Source organism: Xiphophorus hellerii, chromosome 9 (assembly GCF_003331165.1).
Source record: "Xiphophorus hellerii strain 12219 chromosome 9, Xiphophorus_hellerii-4.1, whole genome shotgun sequence".
In the NCBI taxonomy this organism is placed as follows: Eukaryota; Metazoa; Chordata; class Actinopteri; order Cyprinodontiformes; family Poeciliidae; genus Xiphophorus; species Xiphophorus hellerii.
Genome location: NC_045680.1, coordinates 17,416,063 through 17,432,298, shown reverse-complemented (window position 1 = coordinate 17,432,298; position 16,236 = coordinate 17,416,063). Strand labels below are relative to the sequence as shown.

The following is a 16,236-nucleotide window of genomic DNA, read 5'->3' as shown; positions in this document are numbered from 1 at the left end:
CTGCCTTTTTCTTTATCAAATCATATCACTGGATTATGTTTACATGCATCACAATATTATTAAACTTTTAAAGATCCTGTCATATTGTTCCACCTATTTGCCATTCCAAATTTTGCCACTGAAACTTTTTAAGATTTTTAATAGAAATATGGATGGCTGAATGGACGGTGCATGGGTGGCGAAAGATAGATCTATATGTTTGGGTTGATGAACAAACAAATGAATGGATGACTTTTGTTGAACACCCATTTATAGAGAAAAATCAGTAGAACTTATACATATTTGAAATACTTTCAAACTTTATGCATATGAATATTTTGTATTGTGTTTTACAGAGTATATGTCAAGGAAACACAGATGAATGCACAATGAGACATGAACGAGCTGCATCATTGCTGTTAGTGCATATGATAATAGTCCCCATTCTTTTAGATATTTTCCTGCTCTATCACAACTGATTCAAATCCCTGAATTACCTCCTCAGCATGTCACCAATCTCTGCAGGGGCCTGGTAATCAAGTATCTATTTGATTCAGGTGTGTTGAATCAGGGAAAGATCTAAAATCCGCAGGAGCCCATCTCTTGATGGCTGACTTTGGACAACACTGAGCTATAGTGTCATCTATAAAAATTAATGGATGCTTGTTGTGTAATTCTCCGCTCATTACCTTATAGATGGAGTCCACCATCCACCAGGGTATTATGGAGACAGAGGTGTATTGAGAATATTATAAAATATTGCACAACGTGGCTTCTATTCCCATCTATTCACTCACTCAGTCAGGAGTGAGTGTAGCTTCACTGTGCTCTGCTATTGGTTCTTTTTAAATCAACTCACTTGACTGAAATTATTAATGACTGAAATGTCTGGTTTAATTAGTTGATTATTCAAATTTAATAAGAAGTTTCTACTGTGGATTTCACTCCATTCTCCAGCTGCTCAAGAGAAATGACATATTTTGATTTCACTTCACGCGGCTCTGTACGTTTCACTTTAGCCAATCTGTTTTAATGGACTTGAATCATACAGTGGCCTCCAGGAGTTTCTTGACAACACTTTTAGCTTTCATAAGTGGAAGGTCTTGAATGAGTTGCTTCACTCTGTGCCATTAATGCAGCACCGACTCTCTCTTGTGGTTCAGGTACCAGTTGAATAAGATTGTGGTGGATACAGAAGCCGGGCCATACAGAAACCGCACCGTCCTCTTCCTTGGGTCAAGCAGAGGAACCATCCTCAAGTTTCTCATTATGCCAAACCAAGACAACACGGTGACCAGCAGCAACATCTTTCTGGAGGAACTGGAAGGATTTAACCCTGACAAGTAAGACCACAGAATAGTATGGGGGATACTATTGGTTATGAATCACAATTTTGATTGATAGTCTTTGTTTTTTGAAAACTTTGACCTGCCAATACCATTTTTAGACAACAAATAATAACACCTTATGTTAGTGATCAGTCTTCATAGAAAATTGTATTTGTTTTTAAATACAATTTTGTTTCCCCCAACTTCCTTTTTGAAAAACCTGACTCTTGCTTAAAAGAGCTTTTGAGTCATTTTTCCCACATCAGAGTTTTATTGTTGGCGTCACCTGATTGCAAAAATATCAGATTGTTGAAAATCCAACCAGGCAGTCTGCTTGGGTCAAGCAGAAAATAAGTGGCTTATACTTACCACAAAATTTCTCAATGAATCACAAGCTAAAATTAACGAATGGAGATAAAAAAAATACTTGAGAAAGTAAAATAGATTCAAAAAAGTGGAAAACTATTCACATACTCTGATTTAGATAGCTTATCCATTTCATTTGTGTATTATAAATCAAAAAGCATAAATATATCACAGGAAGATATTTTTTATATATGCTGAAGGTCATTAGTTTGGGCATTTTCTAGTCAATTCCCATAATTCAAGGAGAAGGCTTTTGAACAAACAAAACCAGCAGAGTGATATATTTTAATATAAAACTGTCTAAATACAGAGATTAAGATCTTGCTTTAAAACAGCTTAGTCATGCGAACAAACCCACAATGTTTTTTTTGACAAGTTTACAATTAAATTTACCTCAAATTTCATTTCAAACTGGTAGAAAGCTACAGTAATGGTTCCAGTGCTTATCTAGTGCTGGTGCCAGTTTTCAACTGGTTCTGCAAGAAAATAATTGTGCTTTTCCACCACCTGGGGGACGAGTTGTAGACGCATCATAAAGTCATTGTAAGCATTTCAATCAGTTATTGTTTGATCCTCCCTGTTCTGTGTTTCTGTGAAGGAGCACGGTACATAGACACAGCTATACAAAACAAATTATTTTATTTATTCCAATATTACGGCAAAAGAAAACCCTTTTCCACAATCGCTTGCTTAATTTCAAATTTCAGTTCTAAACAACAAGTGACTGAATGCTTCACAATCCTAATCAGCTGGTCCTTTATTCACATTTGCAGCACTGAAATGCAGAGTTAGTTCATGGATTCAGTGGAATATAATCAGCTGCGAGCTCAGCTGTAAACAGGACATTGACCTACTTAAACTTCAGCATAGACAATATGAAGAACTGTGGGAAGATAAAAGATTGTTATTTTGGTGCTAATGCAATTTTGAGGCAATTTTCAAAGGTGTTTTTTGTTTGAAATTTGACAGATCAAAACCAAACTGAACTCTGAAGTCTTAAACATTGTGCTCAAAATGTTTTGATTGTCTGTCGTATCCTCTATCTCCTGGTGAAAGCATTTTTCTTTTAGTCCAGAAGCAAAGTTATGCTGGTATAGCAACCAGTTTTTGGATCCAGAGCTTTTAAAATTAGAAACGCAAAGAACTAGTTTGGTAGAAAAGGCCTTAAAATGGTAATTTTAAACATTTTAATGTTGGTGCCCTACGTCAAAGGTGCTTTTGATTTAATTGATGCTCAACAATATCTAATTAACACTGTGTCAGGAAGATAAAGTATACAGTGAGAAAAGTTGAAAATGGTGCACTTTCTGAAGATCTGCGCTTCGTACTTTTTGTCTGGGTGAGGGTTTGGATTAGCAGGAACCCTTCCAGCAAAACCGGCAATCTAGATGCAATTTAACATCAGTTCACAGTTGTGACTGCTAACTATTTTAAGATTTTATAGGTAGTTTACCATAATGACCATGATGTATTCAGTAAGGGGCAGGGCAATAAGTAAAATTTTTTTAATGTCTACTTGATGGCACTGCACCATCATCAGACAATATTCTTCCTTTAAAGAAAGAAATATTAGGTATATTTTTATTCAGCTGCTCCTAATGACTGCTGATTTGTGCTCAGTTTGATTTCCTCAGATAAAAAGTTCAAAATTCATATAGAATATGACCACTACTAATAAATGTGTTCATTTGAATGTGCCCACCAAGATATAAATCACTCTGCAGTGTCTGAGACAATCCAATAACATACAAGAAGGAGAACTATGGTAATTAGATGAGACTTGAATTAGAGCCTAATAATCATTATCACAGAATCTGACTGTCCTCTAATGAGGTTGAGACAAACTGTTATGGGCAAACATTACAAAATAATGAAAGAGATGTGAAAATCCAATCATCCTTGATCTTGACCAAAGTTATTGCCAGGAAGGCAGACCCTCAGTCTTCAGTCTGAATTGAATCCTATTCCTTATCTGCATCTTAACAAAAGACTGGATTGAACAGGGCCTCTTGTGCTTCTGTAATTAGCATTTTGCACAAGGCGCACAGCTTTGAGACTTCACTTGATCTAGATCATTACGTAGTGAACACTAGATGCATTTTCTTTTCACTCCTTTTTGTGTTTTGTTCTTCGCTGAAATGCAGCGTTCCAGTGGGGAGAGGGGATAATTGTCACACAGATGCAGGCAGCTTTGGATGGTGATTATCTTTCACTAAGGATAATTAGAGGCATTTAAAAAGAAAGTAGATGTTTCTAAACAATTTCTGTTGTGGTAATTGGGAATATTTCTTGAACTGACTGGCTAAAAACAGACTTTTTTTTTTCTTTGACTCCTTTCTCATCTCTTTTAACTCATGCTGGTGATTTCTGTCACAAATTTGACAAAATGAAGGGCAGTGATTGCTAGGGAAATGTGAGGGAGACAGTTTGACAAATAAGCTGGTGAGGCCTGGAGCCAGTGTGTTAGGAATAATTTGGTGTGCATGGTGAGCTCACCGGGAGGTTGCTGACAGTCCAGCTATCACAGCAGGCGTCAGTCTAATCAGACTACAGCTGCATCTTCCTCCAGGCCTTCATCACCCTAACCTGTTCATCAAAAACTAAAACAAAAGACCTCTAGAGATTCACGAGAGATTTGAGATCTCTGGTTTTCAAGCTTTGACCTGCTAATATTAACTTTAGCTGCTTAGATTTGGTCAAAATGTTGTTTTTTTCCCCCCTAGACTACTAGAGAGATGCCCCTTTTAAGACAGGATGATCATCATCTTTTGCTTTTTTTAAAAAGACAAAGGATTTGGAGTGACAGTCATCTAAAAATATTTTCGCACCTTCTATTAACGATTAAGAAGTTTAGCATCACAAACTGTAAACAGCAACAGTTTTCATGTTTTTTTTCTTAAAGAGTGAAGATACTCAGTTTTATTTAAAAGATTTCCAAAAGATTTCCAGATCTTCAAAACTTCAGCATTTAGGAAGTTGAAAGCTTAAAAAGCTAAGAAGGAGGACTTTGTTGGTACACATTGAGCCTCCCAAGTATTCTGCTGTAGTCGGCTCCAGGTCAATCTTTCCTTTGCCAATTTCACAAACCGTTAAATTGTCAAACCACTGATCAGAGCACTGATAGGAAAAAAGATAGGATTTCTGAGTTTCCAACCCACTGATCATTGTTAAAGGCTGAGCAAGCTGAAAATCTTCCCATTCCAATCAAAAGTCAATTTCTCTGTGCATCTCTTAAAAAAAGGAAAAAGTGTGATAAGCCCCAGATTACACAAAATGTCACTTGCTATTACTAATTGCAAGTTTACCACAAAAAGAGCAAAAACATTTGAGATGCTGTTTTCCAAACCAGAGCCATTTACCCATTTAAAGACACAATGACAGATAAAAATAAAAGCACAAAATGACACTTTGACTTAAAATAGCAGAAAAATTTTAGGTGCTAGTTCAATTTTTTGACCCAAAGACACTGGCTTCCTCTACAAAGGTAACATGTTTTAGGTATACTGCAACCTTCCTAAAGTCTGCTGTCAGACAGATCTATATTCTCAAATGCACCATGCATCTCCTGCTATTTACTTCCCTCACCTGATCTTACTTCTTTAATGTCTCTTTGCTCAAGGCTTCTTTACTTTTTCTCTCCTTCCTCATTTCCCTGCATTTCATGATTCTGGCTGTGAAGAATGACTCACAACTTGGCCTTAGCAGAATGATATATTCTTCTTAATGACTGTGGGCCATCCACAATCTTATTACCATAAACTGTCTAGATATAACTAATGCATGGATGCACATGTGCATAATATGGTGTAAATCTGCTGCATGAAGGCAGGTTGTTGCCAGCTCTTGTGACTCTAAGTGCCAATTAGAGGTGATTTGGATCCTGGCCGCTGTTTTTGAAGGCCAGTCGACCCCTTGAAGTTCCACAATCAGCCTGTTTGGGTTGGCATTTTAACATCAGGCACTTGTCGCTCTCGCTTTTATTACAGTTTTTTTTATTTATAGAGCACTTTTGGCTTGTTTGTGTTTCACAATGAGTCAAGAGAGACATTTTTGCCCTGTTGCTATGCTCAGATCAAGGTCAGGGGTATAATGCGCGGTCGCGAGCTAGTAATTGAAATTGGTTAATGCAAATTCTTCTTGTTTTGTGTGTTTCTGCCCGTTTCTGTGATGCAGGTGTGCTGAGGACTCTATGCAAGCCAGGCAGCTGCTGTCTCTCACTCTGGACCGGGCGAGCCACACACTGCTCCTCGCTTTTCCCTCCTGTGTGGTCAGAGTGCCGGTGGCCCGATGCCAGCTCTATTCCCGATGCATGAAGTAAGCTTGCGAAGCATAAAGCACAAACCATACCTTAAATGGGCAGTGAGGTAGAAAACGAAAGTTGGTGACCTTGGAGGGACCATCCAACATTTGTCTTTAAGGAGGGTGAAAAGTAGAGCTTTGTTAGCTGCAGCAGACGAGCTGTGCTGCAGTAAGAGGGAAGCGCAGCTTGAAATAATCTCTGGTCTTAATAAAAGGAATAATACCTAATTATTTCTGAAAACTGAATTGAGTCCCATTTAAATGATTGAGGCGGTGGGATTGTAAAATATTCAATAAAGGCTTTTAGTTTTGAAACTTTTAAGACCCATTGGACCTGTTTTATCCCAATAATATTGAGATTTTGGTGCAAAAATGATTGAGGGGCAAGTTGCAGGTGTGGCTTTAGATGTTCTTTACTGGCAAATAGTAGAGTGGATTGATTGAGTGATTGATAAGTTTGGTGACCATGGCCGTACCACAATCATATTTCTTAATGGTTTTTTGACTCCCTTCACAGTGTTCAGCAGAAGTAATGAACAGTAGAGGATTTAAAAACCAAAGGGTTTTTTAAAGTGACCCATCTCAACAAAAGATCACTGACGATTACCACACAGTAATCTGTGTTCAATTCTGTGTTCAAAGTGTTCATTTCTTTTTCGAGGTTTGAAACGCTGGCCTGTTAGCGTAGGCTTCTGTTGTCCTATAGTCTGAAAATGTATTTTCATAACAAACACTACTCTCCCAAATCACAACTCTTCAGTTTTATCATTTGCAATTGGGGTTGTGTGGCATTAGCCGTTTTAATCGGAGAAACAAAAACTTCAGGCATGACATTATCACTCAATATCTCTCTTCACATAATACCATAGCAAAACAAGGCAAAATTTTATTCAGCCATATTTAAAGGAATTTTGGGGAAATGTAAAGAGTTTTTCTGTAAATAGCTGCAGTCTAAGTCTAAGGCATGACTTGGAAGATGAATCTGATTCCATTGCCTCTGATCACTTGATGTTAAAAGATTATAATTTCCTGGTTCCTGTGTGCAATTACACTGGAGCAGTTATACTTTACATTAATATAACATCTGTTTATGATCTTGTGGTTTTTTTTGTTTGCAAAAATGTTCATGAATAAATCAGTCAAGATTCATGCAGTAAAAGACTTTAATACAGGGGTTTTCTTGAGAAATCCTGAGCTTAGTCACAGCTACGTTTGAGCAGAACTTACTAATAATTATCAGACACAGAAGAACTTCCTCTGCTGCTCTTCAAATCAGCATTGGCATTACGATGTATACACAATCAGAGAGCTGTCATGGAAAATGAGTATATCTTTCACAAGTTACTAAATCACAGCCTTTCTTAAAATTGTCCAAACACATTTTTTTGACTGTGCACATATTTGTAAGATGATTGCAACTAAAACTAAAGCCGTCTTATTTTTCTGCACTTTATGCTACACTGCTACACAATGCTAGCCTATGCTATTTTGAGTGTAGCTTCCAATGCTTTACTTCTATTTTAATGAACAACATCAAAACAACAAAAAGGTAAAAGGATTGGCACTCTTCTCTGATCATGCCCAACTTTCTTCTGACAGTCATTAAAGTTCAATAATGTGTTGAAACATTAATTATTCAAAGGAAGTCATAAACAACTCAAAGAAAAAAAATTGTGATTTTGGAAAATATGGAGAAGTTCACCTTTTCATTTATTAGTGGCATGACTGTTACGAGTTTTTTTAAATTGATAGTTTTCTTTTTTCTTTTTTCTTTTAACCACTATGCTCAAAACATGACGTGTAATCAAGAGGAAAACCCAAAATGATTGACCCAGGCCATTTGGACAGCTTTCTTTTGTTATGGTTAATTTCACTCTTAATACACAAGATGCATAAATGCGATGTAATGACGTTCCACCTGCTTACACCCATGCAATCAGAGCAACACAGGAAACACTCCTCTCTTCACGAGACCTGTGGCTGCGGCCCGCTGGGGTCCTCCACCACACTAACACAAACCAGTGCACACCCCAGCAGCACATGTGTTCACTGGAGCAGGTGAGTCATGCAGGCGTGTAATCCAGACCACATTTGGAAACCACTCGTGTGCTCCCTGAGGTGTGTTTAGCATGTGTGCTTATTATATTTGCGTATCAGGGTTCGTTTTTTGTGCATGAGTAGGTTGAGGATTTTTTAGTCACGTTTCAGCGGTTCGTGCTCTATTTATTTTTTTTTAACCCGTGAGCCGTGATTTTAAGTATTTCTTTAGCTCCCCCTCAATTAAGTTGTAATTGTTCAGTTAAACCTTTTTTCAGTATTTAGAAGAAGTTGAGCCCGCACAGAACATGCAATTTAGACTTTTACAGTCTGACCTATTTGAGGTCCATAGAATGTTAATATAGATTAACATCAGAGGATTTAAATGTTTTATAATTAGTGACTGGCCTATAATCCACTCTGCAATACTTTACAAGAGAGAATATTAGTTTTTCAAACAATTTTATTGGGCAGTGGTTACTGTTACCAGGAAAATTTTGTTACTCGTCACTACTAAATGCTGCTTGTGTCATTTGATGGTCAGGAAACTAAATGAAAACACAGCCATCTAAGATTTTATTTGTAATTTATTAACATGTTGCACTGCAATTGTACACCAAGCAATATGGACACCGACAACATTTCCTAAATCGGGTTTACAATGATTTATTTTATGTTTCTTTAAACTAAAATAAAATCTACCCATGTTTGTCATTTGAAGCCACCTTACAAGATGAACTGGTTCAATGCATATCCAGTCGTTGAGAACCTGATTTGGTCCAACTTCAACTCAACAAGATCCAGTTCAATTAAATCTAGTTAGTATGTAGTTGGTCTCCAGCTCAATCCCAATTGTGTTCTGTACTGCAGGGTGGAATGTTTTTACTTTTTGTGTTTGTATGTCAAATATTGACAAATATTCTTTGTATTTAAAAGCCCAAATATGGTCAAGCATAATGGATCAGATTTGATTTAATCCTTGACGTCTTCAGTGTTTGTGGATGCGCAACACTAAACCTTGCATAAATAATCTAAAAAAAAAAAAATGCAATGAAATTACAAAATAATTTAGTTAGGTTTAATTGATTTTAATTCGACTTGGTGGATTGTTTAAAGGAGCAAAGCAATTGAATCAAGTAGTTATAAGTCATTCAGTTCCCTTTTAACAAGGGACAAAACTCCCAGATTCAGTGCTGGAGGCTGAAAGGACAGGAAAGGGAGAATGACAAACTCAGATGTTCTGGTTGTGGGAACTTTTTTGGGGGGGAAACAAAACTCATGAGAATCTGTAGGTATTTAGATCAACATCTCCATCATTTAGGAAGGAGACAAACATAAACACAGGATTACTCAGCCAGCTGGATTTACTGTGAAAATAAAAACACTAAAAACACTGACCCATGGCAAGCGTCCAGATTTCCTTTGGAGGTGGAAACGATTTTGCGAAGATGATTGTGTACTCTCTGTTTTGTTATTTTAAACTTATAACACTGCCATTAAAAACTTTTCCAGCAATAAAATACTGCACTTTTTTATTTACGTCATTAAAGTATTGCATATTACTTATGGTTTATTGTCATAATAAACATTGTAACCTTAGCAGTACACTTAAAATGTCCTCTACAGGCTGTAGATGGAGAATTTAGTGGCAGTCAGCATCTCTATTGCACTTGTGCAGCATAGAGAGCTGTGAGAGCCTTTTTCTGCTTTGTGAAGAAATCTATTCAAATATTGCTGAAAGGCAACCAGGTATTGCTGACTCAGGTTACATTCATTTTCACTGGATGACGGCCTGATTGACAGTTGGGAAACGTTTCAGTTTTAAACCAAAACCAATCAAAGCCAAATATAAATCCATGTTTAACTTAATGGAGCCTCTGTCCGTAGCAATAGAACAGTTATTTATTGTTCTTTATTAGTCTTTCAAACACATAAGTGTCCTTTATAGCTTTGGTTACCCTGAAACTAACTTTTTCACCAAAATGTTAAAATTGAATGATTGTATTTGATGTTTTTTGTAGGCAAATACATAAAACAGGTTTGTATTTTTAACTGACCTTAAACAGAAGACACTTAAATTTTATGTTGCAGAGAAGAAAAGCATATATGTGTTTTCAATGAAGTGTATATAAATATGATGTTATCCCTATAAGTAAAAATGTTGTACTAACTACACTAATTAGTGAACTGTGAGCCTTCATGTTTGAGATGACTATCCCTTTAAGTTGCTCTCATCAAGTAGATCAGAGACTAACTTTGAGGCCTCCTTAAGGGAACCCAGTTTAATCTTTGAGGTTGAGGTAATTAATTTTCCTCCGCTTTTCCTTCAGGAACTGCATCGCCTCCAGGGACCCATACTGTGGGTGGACAAGAGGAAGCACCTGCTCCTTTCTCAGACCTGGAACCAGGTGGGACGCTTTTCCTTTGTGGCTACACATCCATGCAAACACTCCAAATACTTCTATTTCCTGTCTGCTCTGTGACACCGTTTCTTTATCCTCTTTTGAAGTTGTACATGGTTTATTACCACTTTCTATTTTCTTTCCCTTTGATTCTAAAGATTTGTTTTTGTGTCGATTTATTTCATTATTAGTCATCCCGTGGTTATTTCTGCCTTCTGAGAGCAGAACTGGCACCCTTAGAGATATTTCATGCATTATTTATCCACACTGGGAGTTTTACATTTGATTCTAGTCTTTAAAGTAATTTTTTTTTCCTCCCTGTCTCATCTATGACATAGTCTTATTTTAGTGTACTTATGGCTCATCCTAAATGTTGTTTTTTTTGTGTTTACCTATTGAGCTGTCACAAAACATTGCGTAGGTGTCAGAGATGTCGGGTTTGTATACTAGAGTGAGACCCGTCGCTGTTCCTGCTGCACTTGTCTGTCTTCACGGCTCACCTCCAGTCTTGATCGTTTCCCTCCACTGAAATCAAATCTCTCATAGATCAAGCTGCTTATTGAGTTAGGCTTTCCAACACAAGTGTAGTGCCAGCTGAACAGACAACATAGACCTTAAATACCACCTCGGGTAGGCTGCTTATACTATTAAAGGCTTCTGTGTTTGTCTTGATTAGATTTACCAAGGGCGGTCAACTTTGCAATCGAATACATATCGAGTTTCTGAGAAGTTCCTTTTTGTGGAATAATGCAACCTTTCTCAGGTAGCCATCGTCAGACAGTATCATGCGACTAGAGATTGTGACATGGAAAACCACCAAGGAAGCTTTGTATTTTTAATAGTAATTTTAAAACCATTAGCTTTATGAATTCATTTGTACTTTTATAATTGTGCTTTCTTGATTCTAGCATAAAATCAAACTAAGTATGTAATATGGTACACAGGTTCTGTCAGAAGTTTACCATTAACATACCATTGACATGAATGTCATATCAGGCTATGTGCTTCTAATGATTTATTTGAACTATTAATCTGCAATGTTTTAGCACAATTCTGGCCAGATTTAACATTATTCTTTAAAGAATTGGTATACATTATTTAAACTTGTACTTCTTTTCCTCAGCTTTTAAGCATAGGTCATTTATTTTCAGTGGGGTTGCACCAGAGTATTTGGAGAAACTTTATGTTAGCCAGCTTTATCCATTTCAAAAGTGGTTTGATGTGTGGTTGGGAGCACTGCCTTGCTGGAACTATCATTTCTGTACAAGTTTCAAAATGCTGAATGTTTTATGTGAGGTGAAGTACAAGAACTTGGACTTACTACTTGGCTAGTTAGTGGGTCGTGCAGTGGGACTTACGAAAGAGGATTTATCCAAACACTGTAATAGTGAAAGATACATGTATGTCATTAAGCCTATGCATCTTATTTTGAGCATGTGAATGAGTTGAAATTGGAACATCAAACTTGTTGCATCCAATATAAAAAAATGAGGTGGTGTGCTTGACCGATAACGAGTCACCACAGGCATGTAGTGACTCATGGAATAATGGCAATGTGTGCATCCCATATACAGAGCCTGATCACCAGTAAAGTCATCTGGTATGCGGTTCTCCATCTTGGGATCCTTACTCTCCTTTTCTCTCTTTCTGATTGCCATGATCAAAGGCCCCTAATGTCACAAAGTCTTAAGAAAAGGGGAAAATAAATCGACATTCATGTCCTTGAGGACCTAATGTAAATGTCTGACTGAAGAGTTCTTTCCAATTTGTGCCACTTTTGTTGAAGGAAAGTGTACCTTTCATGACATTCATGATCCTTTTCAGCTTGAATTTTTAACATCTATGTTCTCCTGCCAGCACATTTATACTTTTAAATATGGTGCAAAGTAAAAGTATACAGATGTTCTGTCCGGAAATTATAATAATTACTTGATATATTATTTTTCTTTTGTAGGAATGCAATAAAGGTAATCAGCACCTCAGCTTTGGACACCATGTTGCAACACTTTCAACAGCATGTGCCATGGAAATCATGTGGTCTTTATTATATCTTATTTTGAAGGCTTTGAATAATGAAGTAGTGTACCTGGACAAATGTACAAGATGTAAAAAAGCAACATTGTCAGTCTATATGTAGTCTAGCAGAGAGTATGAGGCGGCCAGCTGAACTCAAGACATTATTCTTTGTTATGATATCTGTCATGCGTCTACCGCATATTTAAACTCATTTATCAATGTATTTCAGTGGCATTAAAAGGCCAAATAGTTACTGTACAGCAAGGTTTTCCAATTGTAAAATCAAACTTTCAAAGGCAATCTAGTAGTCTCATCTGCTCACATTCTTTAGATGTTGTGTGCGGTTAATATATTTGCTTTCCATGGAGCCAGAAACAAAACAACAATCTGACATCTTGAAAGAAATGTCATAATCTAGATTGTATAGGAAAGTGCAACGTTAGGATTTTCACCAATTATGCATTGAAGGTAAAAGAAATTCTGAAATATGAAAAGTTATTAAGACATATGTTTAAGATTTGGGGGAATGCACTCTTGCCATGAATTATATTAACTCGTGCCAAGACATTGTTCCTGCTGCTAAACTCCACAGTGAACCACTGCTCAGGCTTTGGACAGCGTCAGGTCCACTGCTCCTTCCTGTTTTTGGTCTTTATGAAAGCCAACTTGATGGTCTGTTGCCCGGGGCTCAGATTTAATGCAATTACAGAATGTTATCGACGACCCCATCTACCACTAAGGAAGAATCTGAACATACCCCCTATATCCTTCAATCATGCTTTATTGTGAATGTTAGAGGGAAAGGTACTGTAATCACCACTCAGACTGCAGACAAATCAGATTGTGATTAAATCTTAGTACAGACTTTGTGTAATGTTGTTTGCAACTCACCTCATTGTTTTGTTTGAGACGCTCTGTTGATATTCTTCCTTTCAGCTTCACCTGACAAATTGAAGCCCCTTTTCTGCTGATTCTTCTCTACAAAGCCTGAATTCTGCTCAATACTTTTGTCACTTTTGATTTTTAAATGTCACTGTGTGTTGCACACTTTGTTTTGCAGCTGAAGCGTAGGAACCAGAAGTATCTGTAGAAAACTAATCAGAATGGCATTTCAAACCAATTTCAAAGGTCATTCTGATACTCCTGCCTAGCTGCTTCTTTTCTAGACTAAAGTCTAAAGTGAAATCTGTTTAGACATTTGTTTGCAATGTCTTTTTCAGTGGTATTTGTGTGTGATGATAATACTGCATTGTTACGGTTGTTTACATTGATTACTAATCACCAAACAGTTCAGGTACAGTGTCTTGCAAAAGTAATCATACACTAAACTTTCCCCTTTTTGTCACAATGCAGTCTCAGAACCCATATATTCTATTTAGCTTTATGCAACAGACCAACACAAAGCAGCTCATTTATATAAATTGGAAGATAACGGTTTAGAAATAAAATTTGGAAAACTCTGACCAATCCTTTTCAGTTTGATAACCCCAATTAAAACCCTGTTGAAATAATTGTTTTTAAAGGTCAGACATAAAATTGTAGAGATGTTCAAAGCAGCTGAAAGTTATAGAGCAACAACATAAGAGTTTAACATCTACAAAGATACAGCCATTCGCCAAAACTTTCTTTTTAAATATTTTGTTCAGTTAAAAAGTTAGAAAACCTTGTATAATTTTCCTTCCAATTCCGCACCATTTTTTGGGGGGTTGTAACATAAAATCCCCATTAAATAATCTGAAGCTTGTGACTCTTATTTGAACAAATGGGAAAAGCTCGAGGAGCATTATATAGTTTTACAGGATGCAGCATGTTTTATTTTGCTCTTGAATAATTGCCAAAGCAGAACTTTCACATATGTTCCACTTAAATCACTAAACAATAACTTTTTCTTTCACATGAATTTCATTAAATGAGCTCTGCTCTAAATGAAGCCTGCAGGCAAGTACATTGTGCTCAGACTAAACCACACAGTCTCGTTTGTCTCTGCGCGTTGCAATGTGGAGCTGTTCCCCTGACACGAGCCGTAACCAAAAGCAGTTGTGTTTTTCTTTGAGAGCACCTGGCCTGTGCCGAGCTGCTCTCATTTCCTCTGGACTTCCTCGCTTCGTTGTAACTTATATAGTGTTGAGTTTTCTGCTCTCCCTGTTGCCCAAATAGGAAATTAGTTGCAGAAATACTATAAGTTACATTTTATTGTGAGATTATTGAAAAAGTCTCACAATTAAGTGTGTTTTTTTTTTGAGTAACATTTGAATAATTTGACAATATTCTAGATTTTTATGAATCATAAATAGTCATGGATGTTGACCTCCTGCTTGAACAGCAAGTAGTTTGGTTTCAATGTAGAGAGAGAGAGAATATCAACCAAAATTGTAAAATAGGGAAAAAAAACACATAATGTAAGAGCTAAAAAATTTGTTGCATGCCATTGAGATAAAGAACTATTTGATCACCAGAAACACAACCTAAGTTCTGGCTCCAACAGATTGGTTCTATCAGCCAAATAAAGGCACTCATGACCTCAAGTGGCTGTGTGTATAAAACACACCTGTCCTCAAAATCATGAGATTCTCACGGTCCAAGCCTTGGAAATAACAAAGCGCTTTCAAAGGATGTCGGGAACAAAAAGTAAATCCAAAGGAGGCTGGAATGTTGTCCAGAACCATCAGCATCAGCTGCTGTTTCATTCATTCAGGGACTGTAAAAATATTAAATGACCATCGGGCACCCTCTGCCTTCGAGCATGGCTCATGGGTGAAGATGATCTGGAGAAAGTTGAGGAATCAGCCCAAAGTTAAACAGGAGAAATGTGTTAATAATGTGGTGGTAGTTTGAACCAGTCAGAATTGGAAACGTACTGAGCTGCATGGATTAAAATCTTTCTGAGATAGAGGAACATGTTGATTCCTAGCTTAGGTTTTCATGAAATGATTTTATGAAAACTCAACTCTCCATGTTTGGATGAGGAGAAACGCCGATTATGACATGAACTTTTCATAGTCCCTTCAGGAAAAAACACAATTGGAAAAGTTATGCTTCAAGCTTGTTTTCTAGAAAATGTTTATTTTTGCAAGTACATAGACATGTATGTTATCATTTAAGATATTTTTCTACTCAGAATATTTGCCATGTAGCAATTCTGCTTGCAACTAAGCCTGTCATGTAATGTTTTCACAGATTCACTTTTTGAAATCTTCTTGCTCACATGACTGTCACATGTTATTAAAAATGCAGCTTTTTAAATTTTATGATAAAGAGCCAAATGTTTGAAACTTTAGCTTGGTACTGCAAAGTGTTGCAACCAGCAGAGTCCTCATGTGTGCAAGACTTTTTGTTCATTTAAGATATTTTTTATTCAGCAACAGCAACATGAGCAACAGCCATGTTTTATTGGGGTGCACATGTGTGTGTTTCCTGCCACAGTTCTTCTATTTGGAGAATTAAAAAATGCTGAATATGACCCAGTAATTTTTGCCACAGTCAATTTGGAGCAGTTTCTTCTAAAGACACAGAATAACTTCAACCCTATTAGGGTAGGCATATACAGTAAAGTCTTGGAAAGGAATCTTCTTAACTGAGCCAGAATCTTGCAGACTGGCTTTAGAGCAACAAAAAAAGTGGCTTAAAAGAATCACATAAAACTCATGAAGTTGTCATGAAACGTCAAGTTTTTAGAGACTTTATGCAAAGAGGAGTGGGCCAGGATTCCTCCTGAGATGTGTTCAAACCTTGTGGCCAACTTAATAAAAACACCTGCTGTGTTGGCAAGTAAGGTTTTTCTAAGAATTAGGTCACATTTTGCAAATACC

At 36.9% G+C, this 16,236-nt stretch overlaps 1 protein-coding gene across 2 annotated transcripts in view; it reads left to right on the top strand.

Moving 5' to 3' along the window:
- The window catches only part of sema6bb (sema domain, transmembrane domain (TM), and cytoplasmic domain, (semaphorin) 6Bb), a 171,443-nt gene that overhangs the window by 118,756 nt on the left and 36,451 nt on the right, over positions 1-16,236 (top strand). For both annotated transcript variants that reach the window (XM_032572026.1, XM_032572025.1), the window contains 3 exons: positions 1,143-1,322; positions 5,847-5,987; positions 10,340-10,417. In XM_032572026.1, the coding sequence (XP_032427917.1) occupies positions 1,143-1,322; positions 5,847-5,987; positions 10,340-10,417 (399 nt within the window). The remainder of the gene's footprint in view (positions 1-1,142; positions 1,323-5,846; positions 5,988-10,339; positions 10,418-16,236) is intronic.